The sequence below is a fragment of the Rattus norvegicus genome, assembly GCF_036323735.1.
Source record: "Rattus norvegicus strain BN/NHsdMcwi chromosome Y unlocalized genomic scaffold, GRCr8 chrY_unlocalized_17, whole genome shotgun sequence".
Classification (NCBI taxonomy): domain Eukaryota; kingdom Metazoa; phylum Chordata; class Mammalia; order Rodentia; family Muridae; genus Rattus; species Rattus norvegicus.
In genome coordinates, this window is record NW_026947375.1 from 331,017 (window position 1) to 351,702 (window position 20,686).

The window sequence follows — 20,686 nt, forward strand, 5'->3', positions numbered from 1 at the left end:
GGTTTCCTTAGGTACTGAGCCATTCCTCCAATCCTATTTTAACTTTAAACAAGTGTATTCATTAAACTAGAAGGTTAACAAAAACTTACAATCAGTCCCCTTGTACTGCTCTCTTTTTGCACTCCCTATAGACAAACATTTGTAATTATCCATCCCATTTGCCTCCATAATTGTAAATGTTTTGATTAGTCAGTTTTAAACATTATCAATGAGCTGACAATTAGCTTTTAAATAAAAAAAAATATGCCAGCAAAAATCAGCAAAAGGTTTCCATAGGGCATCTCCTCAGTCTTCATTCTGAATTCTTCAGATTAGTTCCTACCCCCTGCCCTAACTCCTCTTCTTGCCACACAGTGTATCCTCTTCTATTTTCATGTCACATGTGGTGATCACTACCATCCCCTCCTGCCTTAATAGCTCTTTTTAACCCTTTCATGGTCCCCTTTCTAGTTTCATTTCACACACACCCAACCTAGGTTCCTCATTGAGAGGAGGCAGGCAGAATTTGTATGACACTGTAACAGGATTTCAGAATGAAGGTAAACTGGACTGCACAATGGCTTCTTCACTTTTTTCTTATAAATTTACGATTATATTTCAAGAAAGTATAACTTTATTTTCTAGAGCATTAAAATATAAAATAATAAGGGTTTGGGGATTTAGGTATGCGGTAGAGTGCTTGCCTACCAAGTGAAAGTCCCTGGGTTCAGTCCTCAGCTCCAAAAAATAAGAAAAAAGAAAAAAAAACAAAATATATAATAATAAAGAAACTGACTGAAAGAATCTATTTGCCAATATCACTGTATGGAATTCTACAAATGAGAAGTGTATGACAGGAAACAAACTAGCATTGATACAGAGCCACTGAACTTACACAGTGAGCACAGGAAACAAATGTGTCCAAGTGTTTACTAAACACAACAACAGTCATAAAAATCCCATGTGTGGTGATAATGAAGCAGCTTTACCTGTCCCTGCTTTCTTTCTTTCTTTAAAACGGTACTAGGGACTGAAATCTGCATCCTGTGCCTGCTTGTGCCTGCATGCTGACACCTGGCCCTGCCCCTTGTTTCCCTTTAGTTGAGAATTATAAAAAAGTAGGTTCAATGCTCAGTGATGTTTCCTAAATTCTCATGTGAGGATGACTGCTTCCCTGCAAGGGCTCACCCGAGGCCCTGATACACACAGCATTTGCTTACGTATGCTGCTCCAGTCTTCACAGGCAACTTTCTCTGCCCAGGACCCCACAATCACATTCTTTTCAAAACACAAATTTGACATAATGGTGACATTTTGATATAGGTCAATACATTAACTCAGGCTTAGAAAGATGGTTCAGCAGTTAAAAACACTCTCAAGATGTCCTGAGATCAAATCCCAGCAACCACATGGTGGCTCACAACCATCTGTTATGGAATCTGATGCCCTCTTCTGGTGTGTCTGAAGACAGCTACAGGGTAGTCATATGCATGAAATAATATATAAATCCTTAAAAATTGTTAACTCAATCTCTATGCTATCCACAGCAGAACATTAGGCCAATAAAATTATCAAGAATTAATGAAGTCTAACACTCTTACTTTGATAATCTTCTGCAGACTTCGCTGTCTGAATGGCCTAGTTGGTGTACAGCTGCGATTGGATAAGGACAGCTAGATTCCCAGTTCATGGCTCAATGTTTTCAATATCTAATCACATTTACCTTTACTAAATCATCTGTGTAAGGATTCTTGTTCTTTTAATTTAAAATTCAGCATTTCTTAGCCCTGTAACTCTAATATGCCAGTAAAATCATAAATAATATAATATAATATAAAATATATTATATACAATATATGACATATATATTTTTTCTCCCACTTTGATTGGGTTGGCACTCAATTCTAACAAATGTCCCACTGGCTCTACTACACAAAAAAAAACAGATACGGTGTTTTGTGGACTATATTGGTATCTGGGATAATTGTTTTGTAATCATATTAGTTAACTAGACCTGTGTCAGTACTGCTGTATGACCTATCTAAAGATATATCTAAGATAAGTGTAAATGTTCCACACATGCTTTTTGGGGGTATAAAATTTCTTGACAGAGGAAATTGTTATCTCCTGCATTCTTATCAAAGAAACCCCAGTCCATCTTGAGATCCCAGATGAGGATATAGCAGGAGCTGATGATGCAAAGGATGACCACAGGTAAAAGAACACCATGGTGTCAGAGTGACTTTGTTCTGGAGAAAGAGGAGAGAAGAGGAAAAGGAAAGAAAAGGTTACTAGATTGAATTACAGTTCCTTAGTGAAGGTAGATTCTTCATAACACCATAAAGAAATCAAACTGTTAAAACAAACATCCTTAAAAGAATCATTGTCAAACAATGGTTAATAACAAATATGACTTCTCTGATGTGCCTCAACAATCATTGAGCTACCCGTATACAAAATTATACAAATGTTTACTAGGGGTCTGTAGCATTTCAGTGTACTCTTTTGATGTCTAAACATGAAATTTAAACTTCTACCACTAGGTGACAGCTTAGGTTAAAAGATGGGGAGAAAAACAGTGCAGAAACCACAGGAAGAGCCTGCACCACTTTCTCTCCAAGAGCATCTGGGGTGTTTTTAACTTTAGAGTATCCTTCACACACTGGATCATCAATGCTTACCCTTCAGGAGCACAGAGGACTCCAGAGAAAATGCTGAGAACACAACAGAGGTTATGATGAGTCACTTACTTGCCCTTTATGTTTATGGAGCTGAGCTTCCCGCAAGCTACAGAGATACATGACATTCCCTCCACGCCTCCCCCAACTGAGGCATCACCCATTCAAAGGCTAATCTGTCTTTATGCTGGAAACTTTTGGCTTTATTCTGAGAACACAATAAAGCACATCAAATTCAAATCAGAATAAAAACAATTTGTAAACATAGTCATACATTTTAAACTTTTTGGTTTTGAGTGCCATTTGCTTTCGGAAATCCTCCTCTGGTTATTTCATTTGTCCCCTTGATGTTCTCCAGTTTCAAGATATGGCTAGATAACCGATAAACTGGTTCTGAATTAGGTTTTAGGTATGAAAGTGTGTTATGTTTAAAAAAATTGTTGTTTATATCTAGGGTTTATAAAACATAAGACAACACACAAGATAGTTTGTAACCACTTGAAATAACATTGGAAAAGACATAGGTTTTGATTTCTGAATGCCTTTTTGAACCTTAGGGTCATTATTTTATTCAAATAAATGCTCAGACGTTTACTGACACAAGAATTGCACAGTCAGAAAGAGCTGATACCTTGCAGGCCTAGAACAACTGGAGTCAGTAGGTCTTATCTCATAAGATACATAACTGTTTGCTGACACAGTCATTATTAAACGGTAAGGCATATAAACTTACAGCTAGGTATATGTTAAAATAATAGACACTCAAATGTATCACTTCTTCCTGGTGTAAACTCTTTTTCTCTACACTTCGAAAGGTTGCATATATTCTATCTGGATGATAGAAACACTGTGCATTGTTGGTCTACTGTACATCTTCTTTCAACTCCACATGCAACAGTAAGTGGCATAAAACTGGGTCTGATGGGAAAATTTATATCATGGAAATCAAGAAACACTATAACAGAGTGTTCCCAATCTGTACTCCCACCTCAGAGCTGGTTTATTAAATAAATATACACCAGCATATGACTTACTTAGCTTCCTTTAGACAGTTAGTATGAGGTAAAGGCAAGTGATCCTAACTGGATCTATCAAAAAAAGAAGAAAATAGAGGAAGAGAAGTAAGAAGAAAAAAGGATGAAGAGGAGGAGGAAGAAAAGAAAGAACAGAACAGAACAGAAAGGCTCTGTTTTGATAGGAAACAATCTCCAGGTTTAATTCACTGTGGTTATTTGAATAGGTTTGGCCAAACAGACTGAAGGCTGGGTCCAAAGAGAGTGGCATTATTAAGAGGTGTGGCCTTGTAGGAAGAGACAGCTTTTAGTTCTAATATGTTCATGCTAGGCCCAATGTAATATACAGTTTCCTTATGTTCCCTTTGGATCAAGATGTAGAACTCTAAGTTCCTTCTCAGCATCAGTCTGCCTGTTCTTTGTCATGCTTCACACCATGAAAATGGATTAAACTTCTGAAACTTGTAAGACAGCTATAATTAAATGTTTTCCTTTATAAGAATTGCTGTGATGATATTGTCTATTCACAGCAATAAAGTAGTGAGAAAGTCATAAGAATTTTCTTCATAAGCATATTGGTCTAAATATTTATATTAGAACACTGAATTTGAATTCTACGTATCTAACAAAAAACTTGTTATCTAGTTATATTTGGATTTCTTCAGAGGTCAGCTAAGTAGTAGGACTTATCAGCTTCACGGGTAATTAAAACACACTTACAACTTATCTACCAATGTTTACAAAAATAAAGCAAATTCATGAATGGAATGAAATCCAGTCTTCAATATTTAAAAAAATAAGATGAACAGAGAGATTAAAAGACAAGATATTTGATGATAAATTAGCAACATTCAAAATGAAATGTTTATAAGCCATGTAATCTACAAATTTTATTTCATTTTAATAATAGTAATAATAATAATAATAATAATAGTAATAGTAATAAATTAACTAGCTTGCTAGTAAGTGAGGACTTGCACATAATAAAGACATATATCCAGTAAGTCATATGCTGGTGTTTGTCAAGTGAGCATAAGTAGTATCAAGTCTTATTACTTTATTAGTTAGTGAAGAAATAAATATAAATTAATGTCAGAGGAAAGTATTACTACTGAAACAAAACAGAGTATACTAATCTCCCTGCATTTCTACATTTTTGGCTTGTCTTTATAATACAATTGTTAAGATGGTGTGAGCAGCTTCCTATTTCTAAGCCCATTTATTCTATGAAACTTGTAGGAGAAACACATTTAGTTGTACTGGCTTTTAAATATCTTCACAGACTATTCCAGAGTAGGTTATATTTTACGTCAGATATCAATGATGCACCCATGCTACATTTGGGTCTCATTTTTTTATCTTCCCTATTTCCCTAATAAAGAATATTCCGCCTTTAAGTCCTCCTCCTTCTTTGGTATTGAGAGGATGTCCTGGAAGGATGCTACCACAACTTTAGTCCAGCAATTACACCGTAATCTCTCTTGGCTTACCCTGCTAGTCCACTTTAGTAATAATAAGGATCACAGAAAATCAAGTCATTGCTATTCTGCCAGAGGAGTCTCTCTCTTACTCATCTGCCATATTTGAAACAGAATATATGGAACAAATTTATAGAACTGACATCTATTGAATTTAAAATAAAAATAAATTTCATAACAGTTGCTGAGCAACAGCCATGATAGGAATGAAAGTGAAATAAGAAGGGAGAGGAGTGAAAGGTAGGAAACCAGAGCACCAAACAGCAACCCATCTCCTTTTGAAAGGTGCTTAATGGGGCAGCATGTGAAGGGTGTCTATCCTCTCAAAAGTCTCCTACTCTGATAATTAACACTTTGAAACCAAATTTAGATAAAAAGTTAAATGGGGCATACATTGTTTTCAAAGTCCAAACTTTGGAGTAAGCTGAATTATGCCTGAGGTTTGCGCGTATGAAAATTTGCATTTATTCCTATAATCCCCCAGATCAAACTACTGATTTTTGAGATTACTACTGTTCTCTGAGAAATTAATAGACAGAAAATCTGCAACATATAATAATGTAAAAGTTGTATGACTTCTGAAGAAACTATAGCCTGTATTCTGACTAATTATATGTTGCATGACATCCTCACAGTGACAGGCAGCAGCAGTGGGCACAGATCCAGCAGTCATGAGATCATGACTCTCAGCAACTGGTTCTCCCCAGTGCAAAAGCTCTGATATGTTGTCGGCTACATGCATGAAATCCACTTAGACTGACCATATTCTCAATGCTCATTAATTACAGGACACAACTTTCTCATCCGTCAGAAGTATGGGTGCCTAGTCACTGGTCATCAGTGAGTTTTAGTGCACATATGATTCCACATGGTACTCCTTAGATGATGACCACCTTCATCTTTGAGTGTGAAAAGCAGCCATTCTCATTTTCATTCACAGTTAAAGATACGACAATCCGAGAGACGGGAGGTACAAAAATAACTGGTTTTGATCTGAGTTGGAAGCCAGACTCTATCACTTCCCAAGCTTATGGTTACAGGAGACTTGTACTCTTACATAATTGGATGTAGAATGTGGCTAACTAGTCCTAAGAATAAAAGAGGAAAAATGAAATAGCAATTCTATTCTGAAAATTTGTACCTCAGAGCATGCTTCCCTGATCCCCTCTCACATTTAAAGTGAAAAGGAAGTCCTAGAAGTATGGAGTACGATTAAAACTATTTCTAAGATAATGCAGGGAAATTGTTTTAAACCATACATAGAGGTTAAGGGAGCAGCTCTGTGGTAGAGCAACACTCTGCCTGTGTGAGACCTGGACTTGACATTCACATCAAAAAGAAAAAAAAAACCCAGCTGGCGGGGATGTGAGCAATGGGAACATTACTCCATTGCTGGTGGGAGTGACATTTGGAGATTTCTCAGAAAACTGGGAATAGTACTAACCCAAGACATAGCTATACCAGTCCTGAGCATATACCCAAAAGATTCTCCACCATCCCACAAACACTTCCTCAATTTTATTCACGATAGTCAGGAATTGAAAACAACCTAGATGACCCTCAGCTGAGGGATGGATACAGAAGACTTGGTACATCTACAGAATGGACTACTATCCAACTATTAAAAAAAATACATCATGAATTTTGCAGACAAGTGGATGGAGAATATCATCCTGAGTGATGTAACCCAATCCCAAAAGGACATGCCTGTTATGTATTCACTAATAAATGATATTAGCCAGAAAACACAGGATACTCATGTTACATTCCACAGACCCAATGAAGCTAAACAGGAAGGAAGGCACAATTGTGAACACTTCAAACTCACATAGAAGGGGAATAAAAATGTCATTAGAGTCAGATGGAGGGAGGGAACTGGGTGGAAGAGGGGATGAGAAGGGGAATGGGGGGAATTCATTAACAGGTGTGGGGAGGAAAAGGAGGGATGGCCAAATGGACATGAGAATGAGTGTAAATCTGCAACTGACAGGGGTAGGGGTGGGCAACTCCAAGGTGAGACAGACCTGGGATAAGGGAGTTGACCAAGGTCAATGGGAGCATCCTTAGCTGTGACTCACAGCACTGGGGATATGGTACCCAAAGAGGACACTTCCTGTAGCCAAGGCAGAAACCTTGGTGAAACAAGAGAGACACCATCCCATCCATGAAACTTGACCCAAAATCTATCCTGTCGTCAAGAAATACAGGGACAGAGGATGGATCAAAGACTTAGAGAATGGCCAACCAATAACTGGCCCAACTATAGATGCATCACATGGGCAAACACTAATCCCTAACAGCATTAATGAGTCTCTGTTATGCTTACATACAGGAGTCTAGCATGGCTGTTCCCTGAGAGTCTCCACCGAGCAGCTGACTCAGACAGATGTAGGTAACCAAAGGAAAAGAGTTGTCAGAACTTGAGGACTCTTATGTAAGAATTAGAAGGAAGGATTTTGGGACCAGGAGGGGAGTGGAACACCATACAAAGACCAACAGAAGCAACTCATCTGGATCTTTTAGGCTCTCAGAGACTGAATCACCAATGAAAGAACATACCCAGGTTAGACCTAGGCCTCCCTGCACAGAAGCAGCCTGGACTTCATGTCGGTCCTGAACATCTTGCGGTGGGTGTTCCCAAAAGCTGTTGCCTGCATGTAGGATATGTTCTAACTGGGCTGGCATGTCAGGTTTCAGGAGCAGTGGATATGCCTAGTCTTTTAGAGACTTGATGTGTAAGGGTTGGGGGATATCCAGGAAGAACCCTACCTAGTCAGAGGAGAAGGGATTGGGGAATGCGGAGAAGGAATGTGTGAGTCAGTGATGAGGAGGGGGCAGTGGGCAGGATGTAAAGTGAATTAAGTTAAAAAAAATAATAATAAAGGGGGAAAAAACCCTAAGTGGTAGTGTCACATATCTTTAATCCCAGCACTTAGGAGGCAGAGGCAGGCAGTATATAACTGATAAGTGGGTTCAATATAATTCTAAAATTAGGAAAAGAAATTAAAAGAGGCAAAACAACCAGGAAACGAATAGTAAGGCAGGGGGAATCTGTTTACCAAATTGAGATGTAATATGCAGTTCCAGTATTGGCAAACACAAAACACAAATGAAGAATCTAGGAATGGACACCACAGCCCCCAAAATGCCTAATTGATCTTGAAAGCTGACGTTCAATAGAGCAGAGACAGCTCTTTTCAATAACACTAGTGTTACTCAAACCTGACAGCCAGATATAATAAAAATTTGACTATTTCAAAACTTACATAGAAATTCAATCAAAATAGATCATGGACTTACCTGTAAAACAAGAAAATAGGACACCAATTAAAACGTGAAGACCGAGATAAAAAAAAGGAAAGAAAAAAAAAAGAAAACTTCAGACCAAGGCCTTGGTAAAGAGTCTTCATACAAGGAAATATTGATAAACTAAACTTTGATTGTTAAAGGCCATGTTAGGAGGAAAAGCATCAGCAGATGCTTCTTTGTGTAGCCCTGGCCAACTTGGAACTCTCTGTAGACCAGACTGATTTGAAACTCAGGGATACACCTGCCTCCACTTCCCTAGTCCAGGGATTAAAGGATGGGCCACGACTGCATGACTGGGGTAATATTTTCTTATAAAAACTACCAGATTTTAAAAACTACCAAATATGTAAAGAACTCAACAAATTAAAAAAAAAAAAACTAATAGGAAATTCAACGAAGGGTGGATTGAAAACATACACTGATAATTCATCAAGAAACAAGAAATTCCAAATGAAACGACTAAATTCCAATTTAATCATCTAGCAGTGTGGCACATGTGCTTGCAAATTGCTCTACAGAGTGACAGATGAAAACTGAAGCGACCTCTGATATACTGAAGTTCTCCAGAAGTGTGCTAAAAAGTAGACAAAGCTCCTTTCTGGGACTGGGTCAGTGTTTGAGATGGCTGGCTGTTCTTCCAGAGGACCCAGGTTTAATTCCCAGCATCCATATGTTTCTTCACAACTACCTAAAACTCCAATTCCAGAAGTTTCCATACCCTCTTCTGACTTCTAAGGACATCAGGCTCACACATGGTGCAGACATACATGCATGCTCAATGTTCACATTCATAAAAATATTAAGAGGAAGAGAGAGACATTCTCTAGTATTTCACTTGTGCTTTCTACATGTTTCTGTCACACCATGGAGCTCAACCAACCAAACTCAGACACAGGAGTCTTACACAGAAGGTAAACCTTACAGGTAACAAAGGAACTGTATTTTACACTTATAAACCTATAATTTAGATGAGTGCCTCTTTCTGTGTAGCACAGTTCATATGGTAGAAAAGTAAGCCAGTCCTACTCTGTCTATATTTCCAAGGCCATGTTCCAGCTCTTGACATACCAAGGCTTTTCACTCAAATATTTCTTTAAAATTCTTTCTGGCAGAGGACTTGGTTAAATTGAAAGAGGGAGGTAATGAAACCTTACTGTAGGCAATGAAAAATTATGTGGGGGATTAATAAGAAAACAATTAGAATCTTTTAAGTAGTGTTTGTTTGAAGAGGAAGAATTGGGTGGGGAGGTTTTTGATACAGGGTCTTACTGTATAACTTTGGCTGTCCTCAAACTCAAAATCCTCCTGACTCAGGCTCTCAAGTGCTGGGATTACTGGGCTATACCCCCACACCCAGCTGTGAAGTTCTTGATATAGGAAACAGAATAGTGTTTGTGTAAGTGTCAGGGAAAAGAAGGACCACCCAGCAGTTTCTACACTTTGTACAGTTTTCTTTGCTTTAGTCTTTCTGTACTAGAAATGAGATATGTTGAGTAGGTTATAATATTTCACTTTATTTGGTAAATGTTGATTCCCCTTATGTAAACACGTAAAATTTTTGCCTTTAAAGAAGATAAGCTCTTTGATCTCCTTTAAAACCATTAAAAAATATGTACCAAGCACTGAGAAGCCTGCCTGAATCAAATGCAAATGCTGTTTCGATGAAATATTAGGTGATGACTAGATTTTTCTTTTTCTTTCCACTAAATAGAACGGAAGCAATATTTTACTGTATGAAACAAATTTTCTTTCCATATTTCAATGAAAACCATATACTGCATACTATTCAGGGTATCACTGAGGAGGCCAAGGTGTAGCTGAGTATAAGGATATGCTTATCATGCTCAAGGCTTTATTGTAAATCCCCAACATGTGTATGTGCAATGTGTGCACATTTTTGTCCACTACATTTTAAGATATATATATATATATATATATATGTATATGTATATATATATATGACATGTTTTATTTATTAGCATAATAGCCAACTTCCTAATTTTTTTCAATACTTCCTTTAAAATGTACTTTATTGGGGCAGAACAGATGGCTCGATGTTAAGAGCACTGGCTGTTCCTCTAGAGGATCCGGGTTTAATTCCTAGGACTCACATGGCAGCTCACAGCTGTGTGCAGCTCCAGTTCCAGAAGAACCTGGAGAGAGAGGGAGGGAGAGAGAGAGAGAGAGAGAGAGAGAGAGAGAGAGAGAGAGAGAGGTATAGATACACACACACACAAATGGTATTTTGTTTCAAATGTGTTCATGAATGAAATATGAATCTTTGAACACAGAGATTGGCTGCTAGCTGAATTCTTTTGTCTCCAAATATGAATGATAGCAAATAACTAATATCAAATATGTTTATTTTTTAATATAACAAAAGAGGCCAAATAAATATTATCATAACTACTCTTCCTAAATAGGGTGCCTAAATGCTCACCCACAATGATTCTAAGTGCAGAGTTAATGCATCCACCTCTATCTTAACAAATCATGCAGCATAAAAAAAAAACAACCACTTCACTGTATCAATTTTGAAAGTGCACTTAATACAGTGCTGTTACTATGGTAACCCAGGCAGACTAGTTCTTTGAAAGAATCACATCAGAGTCTAAACAAGATCATGTCATGGTCTTTTACTCTACTTTCCTCACGAATCTTTCTTTTGCAAAAGCCTCAATAGAACAATATCTACATAATTAGTCATTTTGTCTACCTTCTTTTGTCCCAGTAATTATTTCTAAAGACTTTGTTTTTTTAGGACACTGTCCAATAAAATAACCTAACTAGGGCTGGGGCAATGGCTCAACTGGTAGGGCATCAGCCTAGCAAACTGATGCCCTGAGTTTGATGTCCATCACCACATAATACTGGTTGTTGTTGTTGCACATTCCTGTAATCCCAGCACTTAAGAGGGAAACAGAAAGAAAGGAGTAGGAAGTTCAAAGTCAAGTTTGCTACATAATGAATTTGAAGCTAGTCAGACCTATGTGTGGCCTAGCCCTGTCTTTTTTTAATTTTTATGTGAGACTTGTAATTTTTGTTTTGTTTTGTTCTGTTCTGTTCTGTTTTTTGTTTTCTCATTCAAGACAGTGCTTTTATGTGTAACTCTGGCTATTTCAGAATTCACTCTATAGACAAGGGTGGCCTTAAACTCAAAGATCTACCTGCCTCTGTTGGGATTAAACGTATGTACTGATACCACCTGACATGAGACCCAATCTTAAAGAAAGAAAAAAGGAAAGAAAGGAAGGAAGGAAGGAAGGAAGGAAGGAAGGAAGGAAGAATGGAAGGAAGAAAAGAAGGAAGGAAATGAAACCTGAACACAATTCAACGACAAAATTTTGCCATGCCAAGTTCTAGACTTTTTGGTACAAAAATTATTTATGTGTCCGATATGCAGCAATATTCAATTTTTTAAAAAAACTTTTTGATATGATCAACAAAATTAATAAACGGCTACTCCATTTTTCTCTCCAGGGCATTCATGCAGCAAGCACACCTATAAAGTCTATACCATGTTTTCAGGACGATTCTTACAATGATTCTGTGAAGTAAATAGCTATAGGTATTATTATCTCCACTTTAAAGATATAGCTATGTGTAAGACAAAACAGCCGTGACAAATGGGGTCAAGGGAAACAGAAGAAGGAAACAGAATTACCCCTTACACTGCCAGGTGAGACTGGATGAGCCCTGTGGCTCAGTGACCACATGGCACATCACACTCAGGGCCCTGAGCATGAGCCTGGTATCAAAAAATAAAAATAAGGAGCGAGACAGGGCTACTCACTTCTGTAAACCCAGAACTTGAGTGGTTATGGCAGGAGGACCAGACCTTCACGGTCATTCTCAGCTGCATGTCGTCTGAATGTCATCTTTTATCTGTGGTCTTGCAGGATGTGTGAGAGATTTGTGCTAAGGGTTTTACTAATCACTGCTCACAAAAAATAGTATAATAGAAGCCTTTCAAAAATATTTGGTTTTAAACCTCCACAAATTTACCACTTTAACCATTCCTTAGGATATACAGTTAAACAAAGCTCTATTATTTTAAATCAGATATAAGGAAATAATAATAATGTAATCTCACATTGTTTTGTTTTTGAGAAAAGAATATATTTACTATCAGTTTACATACATATGCAGTAGATAAATAATCAATGCATCAAATATATTAATGTAAAACTCTACCACATTAAACTATAGTTAAATAGGAAATATATATATTTATTAGTACAGAACTGCTTCATTTATAAATAAATTTGCTGGCTCAAACTTCTGTTCACATTCCCTAGCCCCCTGTGATACTGGGGACAAAGCATCCATTTCCTCATAAGCCAACTGTTCAAACACAGAGGTCAGAAAACAACCTGATGGAGGCAGGTCTTTTTTCTCTACCATGGGTGCTCAGGGACTGAACTCAGGCTGTCAAGTTTTGCTTCAGGTGCCTTTACTTGTGAAGCCATTTTGATGGCCCATCCCAACCTTCATTGTATTTCTTCTTACATCGTGCTAAGGAATGACCACAGAGCTCCATGAATGACAGGTAAGCTATATTATTTATTTTGAGACAGGATCTTATTATGTTTCCAAGTTTTTCTGAACTCACTCTGTAAATAAGACAGGCCTTTGACTTGTAATCCTTTTGTGTTGTTAAAGTTCTTTATGTAAACATAAGTTCCTCAAGGCTGAGTCTCAATGCTGAGCTTCGTGATTGTAAATGGTGTGAAGACCCTAAGCCGACTACCTTAGACTGTCCCTTTGAAAGTCACTCACTGTTCACGCCTGAGTCTGAACATGCCTGTGACTATCCAAATCTGTCAAATGTGTTCTCTGTGTGTGGGGAGCTTGGCATCAGTGTCTTCCCAGGCGTTTTCTACCTTATTTTTTCAGACAAGGTCTCTGATTGAACCTGCAGCTCAATGACACCATAATATGACTGGAAAGCAAGTCACACTGTCTATCTCCCCAGAGTTGGAGTTATAGGTGTTTGCTGCCTTCCACAGCCTTTACATGGGTGTTAGGGACCAAATTCACTACAGCCCTAAAATGTATGCTTAGCAGGGCACCAGCCCTTACCAATCTGAAAGCTAAACATGTGACCAGACATCACAGATCTACACAGAGTTCCCCTTGTTTTGCTGCAGCCTGCTTATTTGCAGTGACCACCAATGTGATAAATGCACTGATTTATGTTTTTTTTTCTGTATCAAATAAATATTATGTGATCACCTCCAGTGGTTATAACCTGAGTCTGTGCTCCCAGGCTACGAGCACTTAGGTTTTCCTCAAGAATTAACTATCTCTTATTTCCTGGGGTGAGTGCTGTATTTTGTGTCAATAGCACCTACCAGCAATTTTAACTTCCTAATGAATATATTACTAGTATAATTTATCCAATACTCATTTATATCTGAGACAGGAGGCAGATGTTTCTGATTATTTAGTAAAAGAAGCCATATAGCATCTTTTACCAAATCAACTGTCAATTCTATAAATCAAGGTGCATACTGGTATTGACTACTGGCATTCCTTAGGAGGAACTAAAATTATGGAATTCATGGGGATGTGTTTCCTTCACTGAGGTACTAAATTAAATTCTATCACTTAACAAGAATGGATACATTTTCAATACTATTCTAGCATAGACCCTATGTCATACTATGAATGTTCAGGGACACCAATATCATGGTACTAACAGTGCCCTCATCTGACATAGCATCAGATACATGTTAGAGCAACAGTAGTTTTGTACTTCTGAATATGTCTCCCAATTGAGCCACACAGAAAAGGTTACTGAGAACAATTTACGTGAGTATTTAAAAGCACTTTACTAATCTGCATTAGTCACAGCTCTTTGCACTGTGTAAGGTGTGGGCTGATGCCCTGTACTCAGCAGACAAAGAAGGAATGCATTTTAGTGCAAGGATGGGATATCACTGATTGACAGTTCTTGGAAAAAGGTTAAAAATTCAAAAGGAGCGTCTGCATTTGGTTCTGAACTTAAAAGTTTTTTTTTTTCTATTCCCAACAGAAGAGCAGGAGCAAGTCATAGCAGGATGCCTTGGAGATGAGAAACAGGAGCGATCAGAGAACTCAATTTGCAATTAAATGGACTGTAAACAATTCTTACAAGTTCATCAAGGAAAATGATTAAAAATAAACTTGGTTGCGAGAGGGATTTTTATGCACCTAACCATTTCTTAACCTCATTAATAAACAAGGAAATTTCAACCTCCCCAAACCCCCCAAGAAAAATTAACAAAACAGTGCTCAAAAACAAAAAAAAACAAAAAAACACTCTAATGAACTAAATTAAAACCCCAGGCAGCTATACGTTTACAGCCACTGAGCAACAGACAGGGTGAAACAGCATCACAATTCTTACCAACTGACTGCAAGTCTTACTGATAATAACTGCTAATTGAAATGAGATAAAAACTGTATTCAAGGCTAAACTGAGATAACCCGGGTCTGGAGCCTCAGCAGAACCAACGGCAGGGATGGCAGAGTCCAGGGCAACAGATTGCAGTAGTAAGGGCTCAGATGGGAGACCTCAGCCTACCTTTGTGGGTGCTGTAAAGGGCTGGAAATGTCACGATGAAGAAAGTCGTAGAGTATTTGCCAGGCAGCATGTACTGGATGAGAAAAGGCTCTTCTTGTGTCACAGTACCAGCACAGGCACTGAATGAAATAAAGCCAAGCAGGAATGCACTGAACAGTGGCTCGCACTCCGTATGTATATCTGTGGCAAAATTCTGGTTCTGTGAAGATTTCAAAGAAGAAGGAAAACAATATCACAATTCAAATAAATTAACTGTTCATACCATTTAGTCTCACAGTACAGGCAACCATCAACATATCCGTAAAACCCTAACCCGTGGGTTCACAGTCACTTTCTCCTATGCAGACACCACTTGCTCGACCTCTTTAGTGGATGAGAAACCGGAGAAGCTGAGGTGACTACTGGGCAAAGTTTTTTTTGATTTCGGAATATCCTAGAACCAATTCAAACAATTTTGTACTTTTTTCAGTTGGAATAAAATTATAGGAAAAGAGTCTATTAATAAAAGGAAGAAAAACACATGCTTTGTTCTATGACTTTAAACATAGGAAAATGTAGAAATATCACGGGTACTGAGACAACTTTGTAAGTGGCAAGTTACTATAAACATACACCCAGAGCACGCTCTCTATGGCCTCCTCATAATCATAGAATGCTTATGGCTCATTATTGTTTTTTATTGCTGCTCTGCAGTAATTTTTATTTTGGGGACAGGATTACATTTATGCACCCCAGTATGACCGACCATCCTATGGCTTCAGCCTCCCTTGCAGGGATTGCAGGGGCGTGGTGGCCTGCCACACCCAATTCATCATGATCTTTTCTGAGTACAAGCTAGATCTGTCTCCATTAGATCTGTGTTATTAATGCAGAATTCCTAACTAAATGAACTTGGCATCACCTAAGCATGAGTAAAGAACCAGAAGAAGGTCAAGACTTCTGAATTGACCAGGATGTTCTTTCTCACGGCATCTGACATGATTCTAAGCAATCAGTACATGGACCACTGGCACCTACACTGGCATCCTGAGCATTTCTATGAGGACAAGTTGCTGGCACTCTAGCCGTTGTGATACAGCTCCCAACACATATGAAGGTTGAGAGATTACTGCTGAATTCTTTAAGTGTAAGTTTTAGATATATTGGCAAGTGGTTGACTAAAATCATAACACAACCTAAAAGCCAAATAAATGATTTCAGATAAGGAGATTGCTAACAGGGTGACAAACACATTTAATTAGATGTGCAATGCTGTTGGATGAGTTTTCATCATGACCTTTACTGTCATAGTTATCATTCCCAATAGTTCTTTGTTTATGCTGGCAATTCACTAGTGTGAATACAAAATTATACACTAACTTGTGGATCATTTGGCAACCGGCCCGCCTCTCATCCCATTTTAGTTCTAATTGTTAAAACAGATCATATATTCCAGGTCCATGTGAATCACTGACAGGCTGATCATCTGATCAGCCAACCAGAAATTTTCAAAGCCTACCTAATGGAAGGGAGCAGTAAATACTGGATACTGAGAAAAAGAAAGGAAAAAAAATGAGAAAACATAGAAACAGTTCTCTAGTTCAAGGCTGACCATTCAGAGTGACTGCTGGTAAAAAGGAAACCAATAAATCACACAGATACACAAAGCTCAGACAACGAGGGTGGGTAAAGTAGTAAAGTAGGAAGGAGTTGAATGCAAAATTGGAAGGTAAACAGTGGATGAGTGTGTGGTTGTTGTTGAGGAAAGGAGGAAGGAAGGGGAGGGAGAATATGCTAGCCATAGTGGTTCGTTCCTGTAGGCCTTCACTTAGAAGGCTGAGGCAGCAATGCAACAAGTTTGAGGCTAGTCTGTGCTATGGAGTAAGACCCTTTCAAGAAAAAATAAGTGATGGAAGCACAATAGGCAACCTGTTGTTAGGGTACAAAGCATTTGCTGGACAGGGGAGCACTTGGTTGACTACAAATCTCTGCTTTGCCTATAAAAGACATGAAGGGCCAGACAGTGGGGGCTCATGCCTCTAATCCCAAAACAGGGAGGAAGAGGCAGGCAGATCTCTGAATTGGTGGCCAGCGTGGTCTACAATGTGAGTTGTAGGACAGCTGCACAGAAAAACCCTGTCTCAGAAAATCAGGGAGAGAAAAACAGGCAGGGAGTGTGATCATCTAAGGCCTGTTGCATTCTCTAAACTAAATGACACTCTTAGAGCATTGGGTTTCAAGCCCAGGGTCTTATGCACATGATGTATGCACTCTACCACTTGACTGCACCCACAGACTATATAATATTGATTTCACTAATGAAATGGTAATGACTGTGTTCGCCTTAAAATTTCCACAAAAATCACATCTGACCACTATTCTGAATATAATGATAAATCTTTTAAGCAACTAACTCATGCAATATATTCCCTTAGAGTTTATTGAATGGTATAGCTCAATTCTTATAACAATTCTCTTAAGGAGAATAGGTTGAGACAGAACTCACTATGTAGCCCAGGCTGACCTCTAACTTGAAATTCTCCTGCCTAAGTGCCAGGATCATAGTGTGTAACATCACGCCAAACTATGTCAATGGCATGTTTGCTGCTTTAGAGACATTAAGGGAGTTTTACTTTTGCTACTGTGAATGCTATCTTTTGATCAGAAAATTGTCATAGTACATTATTGAGGAATGAATATGTAGGTACAGAGACCATTATGAAATCAATTTCTCTGTCACAAGTTTAAGTTTTACCATAGGCTCCTGGAGTACAGCACCCTGGGCCCCATCACTGTTCTAACTGTAGGACTTGCTGTACCTTTTACTTCCAATTACAATACTAATTTTCCAATGTTCACTTCATTTTCAAGAGGCATATTTGTCTTGCTCCAACGGTTGCTTGCTCTCTTCTAGCCCTTTTCATATTTGTTTTAACAGACTTGATTATTATTATTCAGATTTACTCTTCGGATTACCACTAATGGCCTTCTTAAATCTCCTGTCCTCCTGGCTTTCATTCAGATTTCTATTTTCACACTAATTTAAACTACTACTAACCACTGAGACTCATCAATACCTCCACATCCCTCTAATCTTTTTAAATCAAATATCTTGTGCGAACTGAGTGACAAAAGCACACTTCAACATCTGTCTAGGTCCAGGGCATCTAGGACTATTGGAGTAGAGATATGATAAGTCCATAAAAACTATTTTAGAAAAGAAGGATGTTCTGAGGTACCCTGGGTGAAGTCACTTACTTTTATAGGTTTTCTGGCTTCTGAGCTGCTGCTTGTAGCCCAGCCAGAAAGTCTGGAATTAGATGCCCAGAACCACAGTACCTTGGTCAAGGTCAGAATCCTAAGGGAGGTGTGTGGAATGGAAACTGACTCTCAATACTATTATTGTTATCAGTCAGAGATCCATAAATGGACCCAGAACTTGGTTTTTATTTTCCAAAATTATTCAGTCCCTCTTTTTTGATATGAACAGGGTGGCCAGTAACAGTTTGCCTGCATTGCCTTTGGGTTGATTAACTTTAAAAACATTCTATAAAATAGAGATGAGTGTCTGAGTTTTCTCAGAGGAAGAGGGTTTCTTTGTGCTCTATTTGTATTGTTCACTGGATCTTAAGGAAACGCTTATCATAACTCTGGATACAGGCTCTTTACTCAGATCTTTTCTTCCCAAAGGAGAAAGATCAGAGGTTACCTGTAGGAAAATAATTGCAGGAGCTGCACATTCTGAAGCCATATTCGACTGTTGAGGACACAAGGAACTTAATTGGATCAATCCTAGGTATGCAATGAGATACTTCGGGAGAAGAAGAGGAAAGGGCACTTGGGCATGGCTGATGCACAGCATGATATCATCAATACTAAAAAGAAAGAGGGTTGGTGTAGTTCTTCTTCATCTTAATAAATGTGTATAATTTTTTTAATGTTTTTTCTCTCCACGCATGGTTACGGAAAGATTGACATAATTTATTTATTTTTATTTACATTTTAAATGTTATTCCCTTTCTTTGTTTCACCTCCAGGAACAAACTATCCCATCCCTCTTCCCCTGATTCTATGATGGAGCTTCTTATACACCTACCACCTACTCCCTCCAACCTCCATTCCCTGACATTCCCCTACTCTGGGACATTGAGACTTGACAGGACAAAGGACCTCTCCTTCCAAGTCCATCCTCTGCTACATATATGGCTAGAGTTATAGGTAAATCCCTGTGTACTCTTGGGATTGTAGTTTTGTCCCTGTTATTTCCTAGGGGAAGGATATTTTTAAAGTTGTCACAGATATAATTTTAAGGAAACAGGTGCAAAGCAGAGAGGAACATGTTGTTATAAACATAAGCACACATCTATTGAAGGAAACTAATTAGAATGTCCAGTAGTTCTTATGATGCCCAGCCATACTTCTCCAGATTTCCAGTGTTTTTTTGTCACTGAACTCAGCCATTTAACATTAAAGGAAGGCCATTCTAACTCAAAGAATCCATACACACATCCTTGTCTTTATAAGTCTTCAGGAAATAATAAAGATATTATCCCCAAGGAGAGAACTGCTTATTAGTTTTAATACAAAATTCTCAACTCACAATGACAAACAACAGAATGTTCAGAAGAGACAGAGATAGACAACATATAAACAAATGTATATAAGGAGACAATTAATGGTGGCTACAACACAATCATACACTTCCGAAAAGGGTCATTTGGAGACATCTCACTAGAATCTTGATGTCTGTTACCAGAAGTAAAAAAATGGCCATCACTATGTTCAACAGAAGTTGTTATATCGAGTAGTGAAGTGGCAAGATAAATGACAATTTCTATAGGCAATTTAGACCAGGGTATCACAGGTGAATGAACAACTCTGTTGAGTTTCTTTGTCTTGGTTCCCTGTTGAATGCCTCAGGTTGCACTTTGAAAGAATTCTTCAGATATCAGGGTCATAGTCCATGATAAAATGTATAAGTTGCTCAAACTGGTTACAATTTCAAAAAGATAAATCTAAGGCTTCCCGATATTACAGGGTAAAATCGACAGACACCTCAGAATGACCAAAGCTTGGAGGAAAACATTTTCAATAGACTAACTCCAAATGCAAATTGCCAGATTGAGTTTTAAAGACACATATCCTGTTTGGCTATTGAAGGGGGAAACAAGAAAGCAGTCTAACAAGAGTCAAGAACATGTGGTTAGCTATGTCATCTTCTCAGTTTCTAAAAGAGCATTGGGTGTTCTGCCATAAAACTTATCAGGCCAGGGGGTAGAATCACGAAACAGATTGAGCTTAGAAAAGATGGAGGGATCTTTGTCCTCATAGCCAATGTGAAAAGAAAATAGACAAACTAATGCAGAATGACAAAGGGTGCAAAACCACCAGGCATGGAGATTGGTATCTAATGAAGTGCTTCTAATGGGTGAAGAAAATAAAACAGAGTAGTGAAAAAGGTATTTATAAATATAACCTAAGGTTGTATTTACACATGGTTGTCTAAATAACCATAACTAGTTGTAGAAAATGATTAATAATTGAAATCAATAATTGCTTCGTATTTTGTTAACAAAGTGTTTCTATAGATTTTTGTGTTTTCTTTCATCAATTACTGTACCATGCAATATAATAACAATTAAGACAATACAATCATTTTCATATTCATTTCAAATTTGAGAT

General features: G+C 38.0%; 1 protein-coding gene across 3 annotated transcripts in view; it reads right to left on the reverse strand.

Annotated features, from left to right (window-relative positions):
• Nucleotides 1-945: 945 nt before the first annotated feature.
• The window catches only part of LOC134484604 (uncharacterized), a 55,272-nt gene continuing 35,531 nt past the window's right edge, over nucleotides 946-20,686 (reverse strand). For all 3 annotated transcript variants that reach the window (XR_010062100.1, XR_010062099.1, XM_063280698.1), the window contains 2 exons: nucleotides 15,026-15,224; nucleotides 946-2,228 (listed from right to left, as the gene is read on the reverse strand). Coding sequence is in view for 1 of the 3 variants with exons in the window: in XM_063280698.1 (XP_063136768.1) it covers nucleotides 2,017-2,228; nucleotides 15,026-15,224 (411 nt within the window). In the remaining 2 variants the exon portion in view is untranslated. The remainder of the gene's footprint in view (nucleotides 2,229-15,025; nucleotides 15,225-20,686) is intronic.